Below are 23,399 nucleotides of genomic sequence, written 5' to 3'. Positions count from 1 at the left end.
AAATTCTACAACATTATTGAAATATTTAACAATATGGTCGCTAATATTAGCAATTAAATTATCATGACACCGGTATTTCCACCGAACTCAATTAGCAAATTTTCGATCAATTATTAAATATTTCAATAATTTTATAGACTTTTTTCATTTATCTGCGTAACAGAAATCGATAATATCAAAATAATGTCGATATCTTGTGCGGTTTTTGAAATACTATGATTTACTTATTAAAATAGTTAGTAACTTTGGTTGATTTAAGTAAAATTAATTCCAATTTTGAGAGCCAACCCGTTGTAAAAATAAATCAAACACTCATATTAGGTTACACACGTATGTTTCGTTGGCAGATATCCAACCTCATCAGATCTCAATTTATCAATCACAATCCAATTAACAAAAATTAAAGTATCAAAATCATTTTCTAACTTTCTCTCACACAAATATTCAAATTTCAACTCCGACAACAACTATGAAATAATTTGGTTGATTTATCTGAGAACGTTTTAACATCGAAATTCAGTTTCAGAGTGCAAAAAAATATAAACAAACATTATATTTACTCGGAGACCTGTCAATGCTCATACAATACATAAATATAAATTATGTTCTTATTTGACTCGTCTAGACGTTCGTTTATTCTTCCCACTGAGTCATCAATACCCTTGTTCGCGCTTTATTCATGTTGCCAATTTTACGTTATCGTCTTTTTTTAGTTTTCATTTGGATTCTTTGACAATTAAAAATTTTTTATTTAACAGCATTTTAAAGCTTGTTTCAATGAATCTGATAAATAATCTGCAGCATCTTTCTAAACAAGTAATGTATATTTATCAGAATCAAGAAAATTTGAAAGCGGTAATAAATCGTACGAAGTTTTGTTAACATACTTTTGAAATTTTTATAAAAGAATATCTTGATGCTTACATTCCAGCAAAGTTTTTCTAATTAAATGATAATGAAATAGACTATGTAAGCACGATTTAGCGTAAGATAAGCTATTTTTATCAAGTAACGGTTGAATGAAATCATTCAACGGGTGCTCACGAATATTATTGATAGTATTATCTTAAATCTGCATTATAAGACGTGAAACAGACCATATACTGTCAAATATTTTGTTACTTTTGTGTGGATCATTATGTGGTATATTATTATAAATATCAAGATCTGAGCGATATTGTTTTCTTCATCTATTATATTCTGTTATATCTGATTTGTCAACTTTTATACTAGAATGGTCAAAGTTAATTAAATGCAAACTTTCTAATGTAGTAATTCTGGATAATGCTACATAAGTTTGACCACAACTAAAAATGCTGTTTCCTGCTTCTACAACAGCATTGTCCAAACTTAAACCTTGACTTTTATGGATAGTGATAGCATAACTAAGGCAGAAAGGAAATTGCTATCTCGTAATATATATGAGGCGTGTTCAAAAAGTAAGGTGATTTCAAATTTCACGGGCAACGTACTTTCGATTATCGATTTTTTTGTTTTGTTATGTTGATACACTTTTCCCGAACATCTGTACCAAGTTTCAAGTGTATAGCATTTTTTGTTTGGTTGTGAGAGGCGTAAAGGTTATAAGTGTTTTGCGTGCTCGGCGATTTCTTGCTATCGAAAAATATGGATCAAAGGATTTGCATCAAATTTTGTGTAAAAAATAAAATAATGTGCTCTGAAACATTTGAAATGTTGACGGTGGCATACGGTGAAACTGTTCTGAGTAAAAAAAATGTTTACAAGTGGTACAAACTCTTCCAAGATGGCCGGGAAGATGCCAATGACGAGCCTCGCTCTGGACGCCCAAGCACGTCAACAACTGATGAAAACGTTCAAGTAGTGAAGAAAATTGTTCTGGAAAATCGTCGAATCACTATCAGAGAAGTTGCTGAGGATGTTGGTATATCGCTTAGCTCGTGCCATGAAATTTTTTCTAACGTTTTGGGCATGAGACGTGTGTCAGCGAAGTTTGTTCCGAAATTGTTAAATTTTGACCAAAAGAACCGTCGCATGAGCATCGCTCAAGAACTGTTGAATGACGTCAACGACGACCCAGATTTACTCAAAAGGGTCATAACTGGTAACGAATCATGGGTATATGGTTATGATATCGAAACCAAAGTCCAATCGTCCCAATGGAAGAGCCCAGATAAGTTAAGACCGAAAAAAGCACGCCAAGTTCGATGTCAAAGTTTTGCTCACTGTTTTCTTCGATTACCATGGCGTGGTACATGAGGAGTTCTTACTATATGGACCTACGGTCAATAAACAGTATTATCTTGAAGTTATGCGCCGTTTGCGAGAAGCAATACGAAGAAAACGCTCAGAATTGTGGAAAAACTATTCATGGCTTTTGCATCACGATAATGCCCCTTGTGGCAGGGAATTTCGGGGGTGTTGACCACGCTCCGAGTTTCTTCCGCCACAAGGCCTGTTTGGCTCTACCCCCGATTATTTAGGGCGCCAGACCGTTGGCTAATTACGGCGATCGTTGGGGGTAAGGCCAGTAGGGTTGTCGCGTATCCCGGTTTGCTTAACGGCGACTGCGCAGAGTGGGCAAACGGGGGATACGCGTTGTATTCTTACTTCAGGCCTTGGTGTCCAACTCTCGTTCTCTTTCTACGTCTCCTTGACTAGGGTATGCCGGCAGCTCAGGTGATGGCTCCTTGATTCAGGTTGTGAATACGTTCGAAATCGCGCGTATGTTACCTATCGTGTGACTCGAAAATACAGCGAATTAGTGATACCCGTATGTAACCGCTCGCGGCTGAAAATCGCTAGCATGCAATAGAGGTAGGGTGTCAAAGTAAATTTTATATATAAATATAAAGATAATCAATCACTTTATTGATGCATTAATAATTCTCACATACGAGGTCGGAGTGAATATGCTTGGTAAAATTCTGAATTTTCATAAATCCGTAAGGATACAATTTAATCGGAACGTTAATGATTTTCCGGTCGGTCTTCAATTAACAAAGAGAGAGGGTCAGCGCAAATAACTCAGTCGCGAATTTCCTTTGTCTGATCTTACCGCTCCCACTCGGTTTACGAAATGGCGGAAAGATCAGCACAAAATCGAATAAGTACGGTATTTTTATTCGGCTAAATCTACTTTCGTGACGAACTATTAACAAAAAGGTCAGCGCGAATAACTCAATTACTGCTTCGAATTCGTATGAACCGAACACACTCTTTAAATCTAGGAAATGGCGGAAAGGTCAGCGCGAATCCTAAATCACAATTTTCCTTGGTTGATCTTAACGTTCACGTTCAATTTGTGGAATAGCGGGAAGATCAACAACTATATAAGCACGACAATTTTATTCGATTAAACCTATGTTCGCAATAAATAATTAGCGAAAGGTCAGCGCGAATATCCTAGATCTCAATTTTCATGGGTTAATCCTAACGCTCACATTCGGTTTGCGAAATGGCGGGAAGGTCAACACAAATAACTAATCAAGACAAATTTTATTCAGTTAAACCTACGTTCGTAATAAATAATTAACGAAAGGTCAGCGCGAATCCTAAATCGCAATTTTTATTCGTAACATCTAACACTTAATAAATAGCACAGGTCTGCAAAATCAGAATTTTGATTGTTATAGAAAAGCCATAGGTCATTTCCGAAGTAATTTTTGGCGTAGAAAACGAATCCGGAGTCCAAATTGCTCCATCACGTCAGGATTTTGAGATATCCTAACCTAAAAATGCGAAAATAGTGGTTTTTTGCTATTTTTGAGGCTATGTAGCACCGCGGCATTCTCATTAATCAGAAAAAAACCGACGACACCTTAAAGTATAAGTCTGACACTTTCAAATACCGTTGAGTTTGCTCAAATAGCTCATTTCTGCATCAAAATATTCCATCTTGAATTTTTCAAGTTTCATGAATTTAGTTGTTTACTTCGTTGGTAAACTCACATAGTTCTGGAGAAAAAGTGTTTGACTAATCGCCTTTCTTTTAAAAAATAAACAACTTAACCTCAGATAGGCTAACATGACTTAACCCTCAAGTATTTTATCCAAATACATCTTATGAACACTCATAAACCACCCCTACAAACCCCCAAGCAAGCTAACCCACCTAATCCTGGGTAGAGCGAGTTTTATCGACTGGTTTCCTTGAAAAAGTTGATACCACAATCACAAATAAAATGAGCAGACTCAATTCTGATGGATCGTATCTCCACATACCTTCACACACCCTCACTACCCCTATAAACCACCCCTACCAACCCCCAAGCAGACTAACCCACCTAACCCTGGGTAGAGCGAGTTCAATCAACATTTTCCATTTAAGCAAACTAAAATATCAATCATATGTAGACTAACACTGTTTAACGTCTTCATAAAGGGATGCAGGATTAACGTGAGTCCCCTCGCCTCTCACGAATCGGGGTGCTGGATTTACGTGAGTCCCCTCGCCTCTCACGAATCGGGGTGCTGGATTTACGTGAGTCTGGATTTACGGGGTGCTGGATTTACGTGAGAACTGGTATCTTAGATTTTTGTTTGCTTTTTTGTTGCTTACGAATCGGAATCTTTGATTTTTGTGTGGCCTTTTGCTGATCGCTGTCGTCATCTTTGTGAAACCGTTTTTTCTTTTCTTCTAGTGTTCTTGTGTCTTTTGTGTTTGGCATTTGGCTCATCACGTTGAAGACACCAGCAATAGTCTGCCAACATAGATGGAGACCATTTTCCCTGATAGCGACGTTCCATTTCTTTTATATCTTGATGAAAACGTTCTCCTTGTTCTTCACTTTCATCACCTAAATTCTTTAGGAACCAGTTCAAATGAGAATGCAAAAAGTGTAATTTAATACTCATGTTGCAACCTAGTTTATTATAGTTAACTAGCATGTCTTTTACTAAATTTTCATAATCATTTTCTTTGTTATTTCCTAAAAATCCTTTAACAACTTTTTTGAAGCTGGTCCAAGTATTCTTTTCAACGGAGGTCATCACATTTTCAAATTCAATTGTTTTCATCAGTTGACGTATTTGGGGCCCAATAAAAATACCTTCTTTTATTTTTGCATCACTTAAACCGGGAAATGTGTGTACAAGATAATTAAAACAAGCACCATCTTTATCAAGAGCCTTCACGAATTGCTTCATGAGTCCTAGTTTAATATGAAGGGGGGGTAGTAAAATTTGTTTGCTATCAACTAAAGGGTTTTCAAGAACGTTTGGATCTCCAGCTTTAAGAGAGTTACGTCTAGGCCAACTGTTTTGGATATAATGCTGATCCTTATCTCTGCTATCCCATAAACAAATAAAGCACGGATATTTTGTATATCCTGATTGAAGTCCAAGTATCATCGATATGATTTTCAAATCCCCACAGATCTTCCATTTATGCTGTTTGTAATCAATTGCATTCAGGATAGTTTTTACATTATCATAAGATTCTTTCAAATATACGGAATGAGCAATAGGTATAGAAGCATATTTATTTGTGTTATGCAACAAAACTGCTTTTAAACTCCTCTTAGATGAGTCAATAAATAATCTCCAATCTTCAGGATTATAAGTTAGTTTAAAGTTTTGCATTAAGCCTTTAATATTACTGCAATAGACGTAGTTATCGCCTTGAGAAAAAAATTCTATTAAAGATTTTTCTCGATGTCTATACCACGCAAAAGTTGTTCCAGAAGTTAAGAGATTTCTTTCCTTCAGTCGTGAACCAAGTAGCTCGGACTTATCTTTAGGTAAATCCAAATCTCTAACTAAATCATTTAGTGCAGCTTGATCAAAGAGAATAGGATCAGAGTCACAAAAATCTGCATCATATAAATCACTTTTATCGAGGATTTCATCATCTTTAACTTTTTGCTGTAAGAGAGGAGGAATCGGAGGTTTATCATGAGAATCATAAGAAATGGTTTTTGTTACACTCAAGACATTGGGGTATTCTATTTTATGTGCATTTTTACTGTTAAATCCAATAGTTTTAGTCAAGCAAAAATAACATTCATCATGATTAGATTGTTCTCGCCAAATCATAGGTGTTTTGAAAGGCATTGGTGTCGTCGTGCTCGTAGCATTATTCCAACGATTTAAAGATGCAACGCATGACTTACATGCAACATGTGGAGCCGACGGCTTATCTTGATGAGAAATTGGCATATTAAAGTAAGATTCATATTGAGTTTTAATAGATTCATTGATACCTACTTTTTTGTTCTCAAACGTAAAACGGCCACAAATATAGCAAAATTGATCAGGGTCATTAGAACACTTACGAGATCCCATTGTGTAAATAAAGTAGCCGTTATAACGGCTGATTTGTGGACAAGCAACCAAATTATTACCAAAATTTATTAAATTACGATAGAAGTATATAGCTTCACAAGTTGTTAGCACCAGGTTAAGGTGACTCTATCAATAAAAATAAAAAAATAACAATATTGATTACAGCATAAATTTTTTTTACTCATTTAAGAATTTAAGCTTGATAGGTATTATCAAAAAAGTTAGTTATAGCAGTTCACGTTGTAGTTTTTATAAAGGTTAAAATAAAGTACTTAACACTCGTCATTTACATTAATCATAAATTGTATGAACTTGAATACGAATTTTGTTTAATAATCCCATGAAAATACGGTTACGAAAGAATTTGGAAACGAAGATTTAGTAATGAAAATACAAAAGTTTACAGAAATACACAGACACATAAACTGAATAACAATATATCAGTAATTTCACTAATTTAGGATACTCAAAGGTATTTTAGGATGTTGAACTTTGAGTCATTTTGGCTTTTAATAACTTTTGAATAAAAAAAAAAGTTGATTCAAGATTTAAAACTAGAATCACATCTTAAGTATAAATCTACAACTAGATAAACTGCAAAAATATCGGATTTGCTAAATAACAAAATTAGGTTTTTTTTCGAAAAAAAAAAATTTACCAACTTGTTTTACCTAGGGTAGGTGGGTTCACCTATTTGAGTATAGAAGTATAAGTATAGCAGTTACAAGGGTTTTAAGGGTATGTGATAATGAAGTCTATAAAGCTTAAAATAGGGTAGTCCATCAGTGATGGAGAATTCGGTTTGCTTAAAGAAAAGTAGTTGGTGTACCCAGGGTTAGGTGGGCTAGTCTGTTTGATGTGCTAGAGTGGTTTATGAGGGTTCATAAGATGTATTTGGATAAAATACTTGAGGGTTAAGTCATGTTAGCCTATCTGAGGTTAAGTTGTTTATTTTTTAAAAGAAAGGCGATTAGTCAAACACTTTTTCTCCAGAACTATGTGAGTTTACCAACGAAGTAAACAACTAAATTCATGAAACTTGAAAAATTCAAGATGGAATATTTTGATGCAAAAATGAGCTATTTGAGCAAACTCAACGGTATTTGAAAGTGTCAGACTTATACTTTAAGGTGTCGTTGGTTTTTTTCTGATTAATGAGAATGCCGCGGTGCTACATAGCCTCCAAAATAGCAAAAAACCACTATTTTCGCATTTTTAGGTTAGGATATCTCAAAATCCTGACGTGATGGAGCGATTTGGACTCCGGATTCGTTTTCTACGCCAAAAATTACTTCGAAAATGACCTATGGCTTTTCTATAACAAAATCTTGCAGACCTGTGTAGTTAACGAAAGGTCAGCGCGAATCCTAAATCGCAATTTTCTTTCGTAAAACCGAACACTCACTTTATATCTACGGAATGGCGGATAGGTCAGCACGATCTGATAGGCACCGGCGTCGACGGATCCACGCGTCGCGACGACCGACGGGACTGAGCGATTTATTCCCTCACTACGCGATTAAATAAAAGTGAGTGTCACTTTGCCTACTTAAGATCTTTTCCTTGCGGTTTTAGCAACAAAATTGGCAAAAGAATATGGAAGGCGTCTAGTGCTAATAATTCTGCAGCAAAATTATCTGACAGAGGCTCCTTCTATCGAGAGATCCAGTGGCAAAATGGACGAGAATCGGCTTCTCGCGGTCAAAGATCGCTTTTCTTCTCCTCTTCCCGAGAAGAAATGTTATTATTGGTCGGTATGCTAATTCGGATATCGGTAGCGCCCTCCGAATATTTTATTATTGGTCCGTATGTAAATTAGAAGGATACAGCGCCCTCCTTAACTCTCCTACTTTTGTCGTTATTTACCCTCTCTCACCCCCCACTAAGGTAGCTATCGTTAGTTGTTGGAAAAGATCTACCCCTACTCTTATCTATTTGTCTATCCGGACGGAAATCAAATTTTATTCTAATTTGCTCATTGGTCGTGACGTCACTAGCGAATTTTGTCAGAGGTTCAAATTCGGTCAGTTAAATTATTATTTAAACCTAAAGGGGGTAGTTGTCGCTCGCTATCATAATAGGGGTGTCGGTCGCGTGCGAATTTTACAATTCGATATTTGTTCCATGTTCATTCTTTTCCAATTTATAATTTTAATTTTATTGTGTCATAAATATGTATATAATATGCGTCGTTTCATTTGTAGCGCCCTCATCTTCGCATTTGCATATTATTTTATCTATTATTTTGTATCGTCTGTCTCGCTCGCTCTTGTTTCGTCTATTTCGCTCGCTCTGTCTCGCTCGCTCTGTCTCAGTCTGTCTCGCTCGCTTTTGCTTAGTCTGCTTCGCTCGCTCTGTCTCGCTCACTCGCTCTCAGTCTATATCGGCGCTTCAAGATGGCCGCTCAGTTTCTAGCGCGTACGTCTCGTGTCCTTGTGCCGGTTGTTGGAGCGTCTCCTGGGGCGCTCCCGTGTCGGTTCTGTGATGTTCTCCCGGGTGTTTGTGTGTGTGGTTGTTGGTATTCGCGTGTGTGGCGTTCAGGATGTCGCCGATGGTGTTCGGCAGCCCGACACAGCTGATTGCCGGCTGCCATTTCATCGGCGATTTTCTGCTTGCCCCAGGAGTGTCAGTGCCTTGTGAGTGTTAGTGTTGGTGTCTGGGAGTGTAACGGATCTGCATGTGTCATCAACATGCATTTCCGTTGCATTTCCCAGTCAAGTTTTGCATTTTTCTTTTGCCGGTCGGCAACATGTGGTCGGGAGTGTATGTGAGTGAGTGTGTGCGTGCGCTCTCTTTTTCTGTGGTGCGCTCCTTTTTTTTTCTGTCTGCTCTTTGAGCGTCCGTCGGATCGCGTTTGACAAGTTTGTTTCATCCATATCTCCGGCGTGGTTGTTCGGACATAAAAAAGAGTAATAGTTCTGAATAGGGCGCGCTTATCTTTATTTTAGCAACCGGTTACGGGGCGGTAAGGGACAGGGATGGCCTTTCTGAGGTGTTGTAAATAATGCAGTACTCAGGAAAGGCCTTGTAATGTACCGCATTACACCCTGCTCACTTATCTTTGCTTGTGAGAGATTTTTTGGCCAAAAACAACACCACAATCATGCCTCAGCCACCATATTCACCGGATTTGGCCCCGTGTGACTTTTTCTTGTTCCCAAAACTAAAAAGACCTATGAAAGGACGGAGATTTGCAACGATTGAAGAGATAAAGACTGCATCGCTGGAAGAGCTCAAGGCTATACCGAAAAGTGCTTATGAAAAGTGCTTTGAGGATTGGAAAAACCGTTGGCATAAGTGTATTGTATCTGAGGAGGATTACTTTGAAGGGGACAACATAAATATTGATAAATAAATAAATATTTTTTCTTAAAAATACAAAGTCACCTTACTTTTTGAACACACCTCGTATTTGTTTCGTAATTTGGAATTGGTATTCTAATCATTTAATGCAATATACTTGATTTGACTGAAGGTTAATAGTAACGTTGTCTATATTAGTTTTTCCTTCGGTTACTGCAATGACTGTTACTATAGTATCATTAACTAATCCAATAGAAACATCGATATACTTTTGTATCATAATTTTGTACCCTATTTTGATTGTAATAACTCGAGAAATACCGCATGCATTGTCATCATCTTCATTCAAGATTTTCAAAACGCGTTTTTCTAATCTCTTGGGACATTTATAACAATCATTAGCAAACAGCTTTATCTCTTCAGACTCAAGTTTATTCAATATCGTTTCATTGACTATTTTACACATATCTTTAGTCGGCATGAGACAAACTGTATTATTTAGTAAATTATTTAGATATTGACATAATTCCTGAAGAAAAATTGAAGGTGTATCAGTTGAAAAATGAATATTTTTTTTCGTAAAGCATCTATATCAGAATTCGTTAAATAACCTAATCTTATTCTGCTTAAAATGGCTTAATAAACGTAATCGTTTTTTTGTCTCATATTTATTGTAAGTCCGTGAATATTAGATGCTGCAATACCAGTAGGTGCAGCCACAGCAGAATTTTTATTTCTCTTTATTTTGTTTCATAAAATCAAATTTTCAATGACATACGTTTCGTCAGTACCTCCAAATCCACTAACAAACATTCTTAATACTTTATTGCTAGATGATATTGTACAACTAATTGTATTGAATATTCGTAATTAATCAGTATTAAAATTTTTAATACGTAGATTCGTCAATATCATTTTCATCTTTTTTTTCAGCAACTTTTTCAATTACATCTTGAACATCTTTAATAACTTGTATAGCATTAAGAGGATCAGCATTATTCAGATCATGTTCTGATTATTGAGTTAAAATTGTCTGTAATAATTGCACAGTACTTATAAGTTAAAATGTGACAATGTTACTGTTAACGTAGACGTGATAGGTTTTAGAAATTTCGTTAACGTTTTGTATCGAGAACCAGTTCAACAAGACGTACCAGAATTCATAAATCATCTTCTTAGCAAATCTGGAAGTTCAGGGCCTTTAATTCAGCATAATCTCCGACCATCTTTTAAAAAAATTAATGAAGAATGCAATCAAGTGAAATATTTCAAAATGTACAATAATAATATTTTACTCTTGTACCAGAAAATAATGTAGCTTTTACGCTACAAGATTTAATCAACATAAATTTGAATAACTCTGTAGCTACTGATGTTCTATGCACCTTTTGTAAAAAGGGATTTTTTTACGAGTCGACAAATTTTACTACTAATAATCAAATTGTAGTGATATAATTACAACTGTTTGCATTACGTGGAACAGAAGTTATCAAAATAAATAATTTCATCCTTCATGATATTGGAAAATATGTTCGTATTAACAATAAAGAGTATGTAGTTTTACTTTAATATTTTACGACAACATAATCGCTGGTTTTTGGTCAACGATTCAAATGTTGAAGAAATATCTCCCCCAGACTACGTAACAAATGTTTATGTTCTTTTTCTACAGTCTGTAGATTCAGATGATAACATTGTATTTCAAAGTCAATCTCGTAAAAGAAACTTAGATTCAATAAATAGAGAGTTCTTGACCATTCCATCCAAACGAGTGAATATGCAAGTAACGACACATTGATCTCAAAATAAAGACCAATTTAAAATGTATTATGCCGATAATAAAGAAAAAGTAAAGGTGCGTATACAAACATATCATGAAATGAATAGAGATAGAATAAATGCAAATAAAAAAGTTCATTATAGACAGAACAAAACAAAATAAGTGCATAAAAGAAAAATTACTATAGAAAAAATGAAGAAAAATGTATCGCATATGAAAAAAATTATTATGCTATAAATAAAAATAAAATATTGAGAGATAGAAAAAATTATTACAACCACAATCGAGAAAAAATATTGATAAAATCTAAGCATAAGTCCGCTTTAAAAATAAAAAAGAAATATTTCATTATAAATATTAAGCACAATGCCAGAAAACTTGTTCAGCTGAAATATAATTGCGTGAAAAAAATTATGCCTTTTTTAAATGTAAATTCCATGACTGAAGCTAAAATTCGAGCCGAGCACATTATTACTCGAATGATTGCTATTAGAGATAGAATCATATCAGCAACTAAATAAAAGTTGAATACCTTGAAAAATAAAGTCAGTATTGATTTGAATCATTTGGGGTACATGAGTATTACTAACAATACCATTCGTAATGCCATCTCAGCTTTATGTGGAACGTCGCTACATACTTCCAAATCAGAATCATACTTTTTTGAGGCAATTTATGACTTTTGTAAAGGACTGCTTGTAGCTAATTCGAATAAAATGAATGTTATAGTTATGGATGAAAGTGGGTAGTCAATGAATATCATACCTCTACTGGAGGGTGCTAAAAATCCAAAAAGTTGGTTATGTAATCGGTACTGTAAAATGCCTGATATCCATACCGTAATAGAAATAAAAAATCTTTTAGAAAAACTAATCGAGTTAAGTTTTGCTAACGCTTATGAATTTTTGATAAACATTGATATATGTAGTGCTGAATCTGGTCATTTCGAGAAATTTGGTTATCCAATTGTTTGTTACATTGGAATTTTCTTATGCAGTTCAACATTTATTAAACTTTTTACAATAGAATGTCATTTTCCTCTTTTAAGAATAACAAGAGATCTGATTTACGGGTTGAAAAAATTTTACAGAAATATTGAACAGGTAAATGATGCTTTGAATAGTGGTGATATAGATAAACTTAATGGCATTATATCAAAGGATTCATCCACTGTTATTTTCTATACGAAAATAACATCATGTCATCCTGTATATAACTCATGATCAATGTTCAATAGATCAGTTTCTTTGCACAATTTTTTAAATGTTTCTTCCAAAGGTAAAGGTAAATGAAATACTTTCCCCACGAGTTTGTCACGGCGCGTGTAATGAGGTATATTTTTTTCTTAACGGTACTTTTTTTCTGTATGACTTGAAATGCTTTTGCACGCTGAATCAAAATTTTTTCATACATATTCAAATATTTTTGTTCATGCGGAATAGGTTTAAACCACAGATTATTTAGAAGACATATAGGAGGTATAGAATTATTTTTAAACTTTCCCAAACAAGTCTTGCAAATTTTACCATTGTTCAATATTTCCATTGAATTATTATTTTCATGATATTGAATCAATTTCTGCCAAACAGTATTTACGATTTCTAATAATTCACATGCAATATTTTGTGTTACGTGACGCTTCATTGTATTATTTTTTTTATTTTATTTATTTTGTCGAATAATATTTCGAACCCGAGATTTCCGTTCAGACATAGTATAGTCAGCAGTATTCGTGTGCGCGACTCGGTGGGAACGTGCGGCAGAGGCTGATTCACGCTGCGCCAGCATGCTGCGACGGCATGCTTCGGTCAGCGTGCTTAGCTAGGTAAGACGAGCCGATAGGAGAAGCGTAAACGTTTAAAGTATATGTGCGAGAGAGAGACGAAAAGCGAGGGACAAAAGATATATAACGAACCGGCGTAAACAACGAAATCAATCCTTAGTCAGTCAGAAGTCAGCGCTCAACTAAGAAGCCTGCAAGAGTTTGAGAATATTACAGTAAAGTTATATCGAAATATCGAGTATCGTTATTTCTAACGATTTTTCTTGCGTGAACAACAGTCATACCAGGACTCACTTTATATGCTATTGGAATACTATTGGAATATTATTGGATAAAGAAAATATATTGGACCAGTTTATTGAACGAGTTCGAAACCAGTGATTACCTATATCACAAATCAGACAATATTTTGGACCTAGACGACAGAGTGAGTACTTTTGGGCTCTATTTTCGATAAGCTGAAATTTCTTCCTTATTGTTTTTCTTTATTATCCCTCCCCCTCTGCGCTCTAATATTACTAAGCATAATCAAGGTTCCCCTTTCGGTGAATCCACGTGATTGCGTACCGGGACCAAGTGTGTAAACACCGCTGACCGCGTAAACTAAAATATTTATTTTAATAAATCGCGAACCACATAGTAGCGCGATATTATTATTAGAAGTGTTATCCGACGTATTAAAATATATATATATATAAACTTATCTAACATACCGGCGTAAGTTCATTTAAGTCAATCGGCGAAGCCCCCCTCCCTTTTTCCCGCCTGATTACTGCCGCCTGGCTCTCGCAAGGACGAACTTCGGATATTATCGGTGAAGACGCGATCCATTCGGTGACACGGTCGGGGTACCGTACTGAAGGTCTAGTCCACCCGAGTTAGGACCACTCGGAGCTAAAAACGGTCTAACACGCGCCAGTTTTGAAGAGACATCAAAACTGGCACGTAACAAATGGTAGCAGAGCGTGGTTGTGTGTGTGTGTGTGTGTGTATGTGTTGCACATTTATAATGAGTTCAAGCGCCAATGCAATATGAACAACGAGCGTCGTCGCTTTGACAATCAAAAATTTTTGAGCGCCGCGCCGAGCCGAGGTCGCCTGATATATCTTGTACTAGGCGTTGGTACCTGTGCAAAAAAGGAGATTGTTCTATGTCCATTTTTGCGCGGGTAGATGTACCTTGTGTTTCTTTTTATTTGTTTTATTTTTTTGTTAGCTAGACTGAGAAAGAGAGATTGCGCAATGCAAACAGAAAGACAATCGGGCATCCATGTCTCGGCACTAAAAGGCGATATTATGGATGTTACAATGTTGCGTACGCGCGCTCTACTGTCGCCTTTGTAATGTACTTGTCGCGTTAATGTGACTTTGTCTAGAGAAAAATGCACTAATTCAAAGTATAAACAATCACACTTAAGAAATATACGAAGGTTGATTTTTTCTCGAAGGCTGACTATCTTCGACGAAAAAAATGCATCGTTCTTTCGTCGCTGTTGTCGCACCACAATCAGTAGACACGCTTAAGAAATGATAAGCCAGCTATCAACTTCCGCACCGGTTTAAAGTTTCTTTCACACGCATACGCGAACAAAAGTACATTACAAATTTTTTTTCAATACCAGAAGCGCGCGCGCTTATTTATTTATTTTTTGTTCGCGACGCTCACGAAGACTCAGTCGCGAGCCGAGAGACTTTTTGTTTTCGTCGCATCTCGTGCTCTTATTCTACAAATACAATAGCATATCTCATCTTTCTTTCTTTCTTTTTGTCATAAAATTTCATAAACTTCTGCTCAATCCAATCAAATGTTTCTTCATTTTTTTCTTTTTTTATCCCTATAAACTAACGCGTCTGACAAAATCCTTCGATGCAATTGTCGACTCTTTAAATCATCACAGTCTAGCCCGCTACTCAATCCTCAAATTCTTTTTTTTTTCATTTATTTTCTAATTAATAAAGCATATTTAGCGTGTACATGTGTAAAGGGTATACATATGTAAATGCAAAAATGCGTGTTTGCGTGTCGTCGCTTCGTCGCAGACGTGCGTTCTTCCTTCTTCCTTTTCGCGTATTTTACGCACCTGCCTTATTTACGTTTGAGTTAGAGTTTTTTTTCATGGACTAGCGAGGCTAATCTGCGACGTTTTCTCAGTTCTTTCTCTAATAAATATACGCTGTTGTTCTTTTATTTCTTTTTTTTTACCATTTGCGACAAGATCGTGATATCGACGAGAGAGATTATATTCATTTGTAATAATTTGACGATTGAAAAAATAATTGTAGACGCACCGGAGGCTAAAAATCTTTGTTTTTATTTTTTTTTTGGAAGGGTGATTCGCTTCATTTTGTTAAAAAAAGTCTATTACAATTGTTACTTTCGTAGAATTTGTTATTTTTCATACAAAAAAGCATTTCTTTTATGTTTATTTACCGAGTATAAAAAGATTCATCGTCTGGTAACTTCGTTCAGCAAGAGACCGAGTTTATATGTTTAATCGTCGTGTTGTTCTTGTTTTTAGAAAAAATGTTTCTTACGTACAAAGGTAATTATAATTATATAATAATGATATTTTTCGAGAAAAAGTTTTTTAACCTCGCATCACATATTGTAAAACAGCGAATTTCCCCCCACATTCCCCGTTTCGTCCTTATAGCGACACAGGCTATTGCATTCGTTTAATATTGCAGTTATACACACTATGGCTTTTTTACTATAATGACTCGAATTAAAGGATAATTAAAAACATGAACATTTAATCAAATATCCGCCAGAGGGAGAGAACGGAAATTGATGAGAAGGAATAAAAAAAATCTTTTAGAAGTCTCTACGCGCGACAAAAAGAAAAGAATACTGTGAGAGTTTTTTGTATTTCCGCCTCGTTTTGTATGTTATTACAATACGTATGTGTGTACATAAATATATACACACATGTATACACACACATATATATATATATATATATATATATATATATACATATATATATACATATACGTGGCGATATAAAAAAATTGCAATGCATAAAATTAAACAAATAGAAGAAAAAAACTTACAATAGTACAAAAAAATAAAAACACAAGTTTTTTTAGAGCGGCAGTGAGAGAGGGAGAGAGAGAGCAGGAAGAAAAATCAAATTCTCTTCCTACTCTCTCCTCGTTACAAAAACTCCTTAATTATATATCATTTTTTATCTTTTTTCCTCATTTGATCGTTATGAAATCATAAAAAAAGGAGAAAAAAAAAAATAAAACACACATACATGTTTTTATCGAGCCCCTCCTCTCGATCTTAAGATTAATTAGAAAGCATCGAGTATATAAAATAGTCCACAACATACACTAAATATAAATTTTCGCTCTCTCTCTCTTTCTCTCTCCTCATAATCTGTCTCATTAAAAATCTCTCTCTCCTCCGATACACAATAGTTGGACCAAGTGAATCTCGGTCTAGCGTTGATCAACTTATTTTCCTTCCTTTTCTTTCTCCTTGTTCTCGTCGACTTCCTTGTCCTTCTCGACGTCTTTTTCTTCCTTGTCGGCTTTTTCCTTATCACCTTCTTTTTCTTCCTTGGACTCCTTGGTCTCTTTAGCATCTTCCTTGCCTTCCTTCTCTTCTGTCTTCTCGGGTTTCGGCAGATGCGTGTTCATGTCGAGGGTCGAGCAAATCTCTTCCCAGTCGGGGAAGCAACGTTCCTTCATCCTGGAGCAGTGGCCGACCAAGTTTGCGCAATTATCTTGCATATAATCGCGGAGAGCGAACGACACCTCCTTGTCGATGTACAAGATCTGCGCAAGGTTGGCGAACGCGACAACGTCCAGCATAGTTGGCTCGTCGCCGAAGAAGAACGGCTTGTCGGCGAGCATGTCGCAGAGCACCTTGAGGTCGTCGCAGCCGAACTGAAGCACCTCCTCGGGCGTGTGCACGCCCATGCCCTGGGCCTTGACCTTCTTGGCACCCTTGCGTCCAAAAGTGAACTTGAAGAAGAAGTTTAGGATGCTGTTCGGGATGCGAGTGCCAAGGGTGTGCTGGAGATTGACCTTGTAGCCCTTGAGTATGAGGTCGAGGTTCTTGGTGCGCCAACACGCGACCATCCAGACCAGGTGGTTCTCGATCATCGATATCGTCGCGTGAGATATGGACTTCTGCTCGGTGCTCAGACATGCGTCGATGTCCTTGCCGAACTTCTGTCCCAGCTCGCTTGTTGTCGGCGATCTCCTCGCCGTTCAGCTCGACGAACGGCAAGTTGCCCTTCTTCGAGCGGAACTTCATCTTGTGGTCTACGTTCTCGAACTTGATGCCGTTGAGTCATCAAAACTGGCACGTAACATTTTGTTTGTAATTTTTAACTGGTATTGGCCTTTTTTTGACATAGTCGTTCGCAGGAAACACACGCAGTCACAGGAAGATCTTCTAATATTTTTTAATAAATTTTGATACCCTCATGAAGTTTCTGTAAAATTTCATTTTCGTTCAACGAGATTTCATCATTATTTTCGTATAGAAAATAACAGTGGATGAATCCTTTGATATAATGCCATTAAGTTTATCTATATCACCACTATTCAAAGCATCATTTACCTGTTCAATATTTCTGTAAAATTTTTTCAACCCGTAAATCAGATCTCTTGTTATTCTTAAAAGAGGAAAATGACATTCTATTGTAAAAAGTTTAATAAATGTTGAACTGCATAAGAAAATTCCAATGTAACAAACAATTGGATAACCAAATTTCTCGAAATGACCAGATTCAGCACTACATATATCAATGTTTATCAAAAATTCATAAGCGTTAGCAAAACTTAACTCGATTAGTTTTTCTAAAAGATTTTTTATTTCTATTACGGTATGGATATCAGGCATTTTACAGTACCGATTACATAACCAACTTTTTGGATTTTTAGCACCCTCCAGTAGAGGTATGATATTCATTGACTACCCACTTTCATCCATAACTATAACATTCATTTTATTCGAATTAGCTACAAGCAGTCCTTTACAAAAGTCATAAATTGCCTCAAAAAAGTATGATTCTGATTTGGAAGTATGTAGCGACGTTCCACATAAAGCTGAGATGGCATTACGAATGGTATTGTTAGTAATACTCATGTACCCCAAATGATTCAAATCAATACTGACTTTATTTTTCAAGGTATTCAACTTTTATTTAGTTGCTGATATGATTCTATCTCTAATAGCAATCATTCGAGTAATAATGTGCTCGGCTCGAATTTTAGCTTCAGTCATGGAATTTACATTTAAAAAAGGCATAATTTTTTTCACGCAATTATATTTCAGCTGAACAAGTTTTCTGGCATTGTGCTTAATATTTATAATGAAATATTTCTTTTTTATTTTTAAAGCGGACTTATGCTTAGATTTTATCAATATTTTTTCTCGATTGTGGTTGTAATAATTTTTTCTATCTCTCAATATTTTATTTTTATTTATAGCATAATAATTTTTTTCATATGCGATACATTTTTCTTCATTTTTTCTATAGTAATTTTTCTTTTATGCACTTATTTTGTTTTGTTCTGTCTATAATGAACTTTTTTATTTGCATTTATTCTATCTCTATTCATTTCATGATATGTTTGTATACGCACCTTTACTTTTTCTTTATTATCGGCATAATACATTTTAAATTGGTCTTTATTTTGAGATCAATGTGTCGTTACTTGCATATTCACTCGTTTGGATGGAATGGTCAAGAACTCTCTATTTATTGAATCTAAGTTTCTTTTACGAGATTGACTTTGAAATACAATGTTATCATCTGAATCTACAGACTGTAGAAAAAGAACATAAACATTTGTTACGTAGTCTGGGGGAGATATTTCTTCAACATTTGAATCGTTGACCAAAAACCAGCGATTATGTTGTCGTAAAATATTAAAGTAAAACTACATACTCTTTATTGTTAATACGAACATATTTTCCAATATCATGAAGGATGAAATTATTTATTTTGATAACTTCTGTTCCACGTAATGCAAACAGTTGTAATTATATCACTACAATTTGATTATTAGTAGTAAAATTTGTCGACTCGTAAAAAAATCCCTTTTTACAAAAGGTGCATAGAACATCAGTAGCTACAGAGTTATTCAAATTTATGTTGATTAAATCTTGTAGCGTAAAAGCTACATTATTTTCTGGTACAAGAGTAAAATATTATTATTGTACATTTTGAAATATTTCACTTGATTGCATTCTTCATTAATTTTTTTAAAAGATGGTCGGAGATTATGCTGAATTAAAGGCCCTGAACTCCAGATTTGCTAAGAAGATGACTTATGAATTCTGGTACGTCTTGTTGAACTGGTTCTCGATACAAAACGTTAACGAAATTTCTAAAACCTATCACGTCTACGTTAACAGTAACATTGTCACATTTTAACTTATACTGTGCCATTATTACAGACAATTTTTCCTTAATGTTATTATTCAGGTTTCTTCTGATTGCTGAGCAATTTAATAAACTTTTTATTGATGCATTTGCATAACAAGAAACCATGTCGTGATTAGGCAAACTGACGATTTTCCATAAAGAATTGTACGAATTTGAATTACTTTCTAATAGCATTTGATTATTATATTTATTTTTATTATCATTCCTTTCTGCATTGAGTTCGACATGATAATGTTCTGTTTCATTGTGGTGTCTCTTATTAGCAATGACCGAATTAATAAAGTTACATAAATTGTCTTTATCGTATGTTGAATGAATGTACGTGAAAGGAAAAAGTATCAAATTATGATTGTGAAACATATTAAAAAAATGACTACTCATTTTTTCATAATCATAATTTATTTTTGAAGGATTTGGTCCGAAAAATCATATGTGGCAAATGCTATAGCTAAAATACCACAATCATTATCATTTCTTTGAAATAGCACTCTTTCAAAAATAAGCTTCTCTCTATCTATCTTTCTATTTTTAATTAAATAAGTAAATAATTGATTTAAGAATTGATCATGGTAAATATGTAATTGATTTAAATTATACAAGTCATAAATACGAATGTAATGCGTATCATAATAACGCACTATCAGTGACCACCTACGCAGCCCTTACGTAAATCATTACAACTGTGTAATATTTGTACATGTACTGAGTCGCACGGAATTGGTTTAAACCATTGAAGACTTAGGGCTTGCATGATTTTTTGGAGAGATAGTGTACTGCTAGGTTGAATAATAGTACAAGATTTCTCAGAATGTACACGTAAAATAATATGAAATAGATCAATATGGCTATCTTTCAATTTTAACCCTCTAAAATTAATTTCTTGTCATCTTCACTAATTTTAAACTGATATATTACATTACGATTATTACGATTAGCCATAATACTCTAGTTTTATATAAAATTTAGATATATAATTGAAGGTATTGTATTATAATATGTGACGGGAGAGGGCAGGGGAAAAATAATTTATTACAATTTTTCGCGGCCTCAACTGCCACCAGCGGCGCAGTCAGCCGATAATTGCAGCTTTATTATTATTGATTTATCGTTGGGCGCCAGCTACCGTCCTCGCGTTAGGAGGGCGGGTAGCGCTGCAGATCAGCTGGGTGCTGGTCGCTGTGATTCGGGCGGTCCCGTTGTTTCCTCCGCACGCTGGTTTCGTTGGCTACCTATTGGATGAAAAAAAAGGGAGCGTGAAGTTCTAATCAACGTACGAAGAAAATCAAGGGGGGGGGGGCAATCACCCACGGCTCAACGACGCAACAACGGCTAATCAATATGTCGGGGCAAGCGCTCTTGACTCAGCAGCGGGTAATCGGAGCGGCGTCTCAAGATGCCACGTCAACGATCCAGGGTAGTAAGAAGGTTCGGATCAACCGGTCACATAGACTGAAACGGCGCCGAGGCGTCGACGTGTTACGTGGTTTTGTACACCCGATCGCGATAGCTACGGGGGATATGGAAGAGTCGAACGAAGTTCAGTCAATAACAATAAGAATTTAAGCTACAATTCATTTATTGATAAATAAAGTTCAAGTTCCCTGAGTCAGCCCAAGGTCGGTCGTATCTCAGGTTTAATCGAAAACAGGGGGAAAGAGGGGGGAAAATGCTATTGGTATCCGGTAATCGCGTTCTTACGTAATTCGGTTTCTTTCTATGCTCAATATAAAATGACTATTTGCGGCGGTCTGTCTCGTCTAAATTTTCCTAAAAACGCGGATGGAGCACCGCGACGCGATTGCAATAGAGCAGAGGTCAGGTGGCATGGGCGAATGCACGTGCGATTACGAGGATTGCGTGGCGGTCAGGCGATATTCCATCGATGCGCGAATATTTAACGATAACACAAAAGTATCGGCAGCAATCTAATACATATGCGGGGAACTCGGCGATCGCGCGAAGGTCAAACGGTACTTCTGTTTACGCGAGGGCTTACGCGATCACACAAAGAAACTGGGCGGCAATCTAATGCGTGCGCGAGGAATTCGTCGGTCACGCGAAGGTCAGATGGCACTTTCGTTGATGCGGGAAAACTCAATTGATCGTACAAAGAAAATTCGGTGGCAATCTAATGCGCGCGCGAGGAATTCGTCTATCGCGCGAAGGTCAGACGGCACTCTTTTGATGGGCGAAAACTCAATTGATCGCACAAAGAAAATTCGCGGCAATCTAACACGCGCGCGAGGAATTCGTCGGTCGCACGATGGTCAGGCGGTACTCTCGTTAATACACGAAGGTCTAGAACGAATTGCACAAATAATACAGGCAGCAGACTAACGTGCGCGAGGAATACGTCGGTTGCGCGAAGATCGGACGGCACTCCCGTTAATGCACGAAGTCTAAGCGATCGCGTGTAATAAAAGAAAAAATGAGAGAGGGAAGTACTCACTCTTTCACTTTAACGCTGCTGCCAGCTTTGAGTCTATTACTGCTGCTGTATATCTGCTCTGCTGCTGCTGAATATCTGTTCTGCTGCTGCTGAATATCTGATCTGCTGCTGCTGTATATGTCATTTGTTCTGCACTTTCACTCACGTATTTTTTCTGGACTTCCGCCCGGCTCCAGAGTCTGGCGGCTACTCGGCTACTGCGCTACTACTGCCGCGGCTTTTCGCGGCATCGCGTCGCTTCTCCTCGTTTACTTTCCCTTACAGTCGCGGGATTTTATCTTATTGGTCAATTTTATTGCTAAGTCGATCATTAGCGCCGTCTATTTTATTATTTCGGCCCACGCAATTTTACGACTGATCGTTTTTTGGCGCCTAATTTTCCTATTTGTTAGTCAGATAGCGTCGGTTTTGTCCTATTTGTTAACTCACCCCTATCCTATTACCGATTGGTTGGTTGAGTAGCGTCGTTTTAGTTCATTTGGCGATCTACCCCTATCCTATTACCGATTGGTTGGTCAAGTCGCGCGCATCGGTCAGTTTCGCGTCGTTATCAGTTGTCTCTTTCTTACACGCGCTCGTTAGCCCTACCGATTTCCCCTCGCTCACGTCCGATCGCTCTCGTATCGGTTGTCTCGCTCGCTCTCACGCGCTCGGTTGCTCCTCTCTTGGTCTAGCCAGGTCTAACGCGACCTTAGTAACAGTTGCTAATCAGCTGATCCCATCTGCAATCTTTTCCGTTGTCTAGTTTCCTGGGGAGTATCGGTCTGGGTCTTGAGTGCGCGAGTGTTTGTACGCGGGTGTAAGGGTCGTACGTGTCAGTTTGGTAGACCCTGAGAAGTGTTTTTTTCGCGAGTTCTCAGATGTGCGCGAGTGGGCTATACAGCATCAGCTGATCGGTCGCATCCTCTTGTCGGGAGAGGATTTCGTGCGGGCCTAATAATTAATTTCTGTGATGACGCATCATCACAAATAATATAAAACTTGAAAAATCTTTTTCAACCAATAAGATTTATTTCTTGTATTATATTTAAAAAATGTACATAATATGTATTTATATATTATTGAAATAATTAAGGCGCTTGTTGTAAGTGCAGACAGGCGCTGGATATAAGCGCAGACAGGCGCTGGATATAAGCGCAAACATAAACGCTGATTATAAGCGCAGACACAGGCGCTGGATATAAGCGCTGACACAGACGCTGGTTATAAGCGCAAACACAGGCGCTGGATATAAGCACAGACACAGGCGCTGGTTATAAGCGCAGACACAGGCGCTGGATATAAGCGCAGACGAGCAAAGTATAATTTTTTTTAGAGTTGAAACAAAATCTGAAAAAAATTTTCATTAATTGAATAGAAAGTTGAAAAATTAAAAAAAAAACAATTACCACAATTTTTAAATGAAGG

At 36.5% G+C, this 23,399-nt stretch overlaps 2 protein-coding genes across 3 annotated transcripts in view; one reads left to right on the top strand and one right to left on the bottom strand.

Moving 5' to 3' along the window:
- LOC131664775 (glycogen [starch] synthase) overlaps positions 1–23,399 on the top strand; it is a 1,096,132-nt gene that overhangs the window by 309,524 nt on the left and 763,209 nt on the right. The window lies entirely within an intron of this gene.
- Positions 16,352–17,430, bottom strand: LOC131664805 (failed axon connections-like). Its single transcript, XM_058936199.1, is given in 2 exon segments — positions 16,352–17,331; positions 17,333–17,430. Coding segments are annotated over 2 exon segments (807 nt in total). The 5' UTR covers positions 17,401–17,430; the 3' UTR covers positions 16,352–16,592.

The sequence above is a fragment of the Phymastichus coffea genome, unplaced genomic scaffold (genome assembly GCF_024137745.1).
Source record: "Phymastichus coffea isolate CEN01 unplaced genomic scaffold, Cenicafe_Pcof_1.1 PCOF00003, whole genome shotgun sequence".
NCBI lineage: Eukaryota > Metazoa > Arthropoda > Insecta > Hymenoptera > Eulophidae > Phymastichus > Phymastichus coffea.
This window is presented reverse-complemented; position numbering and strand designations above follow the sequence as displayed.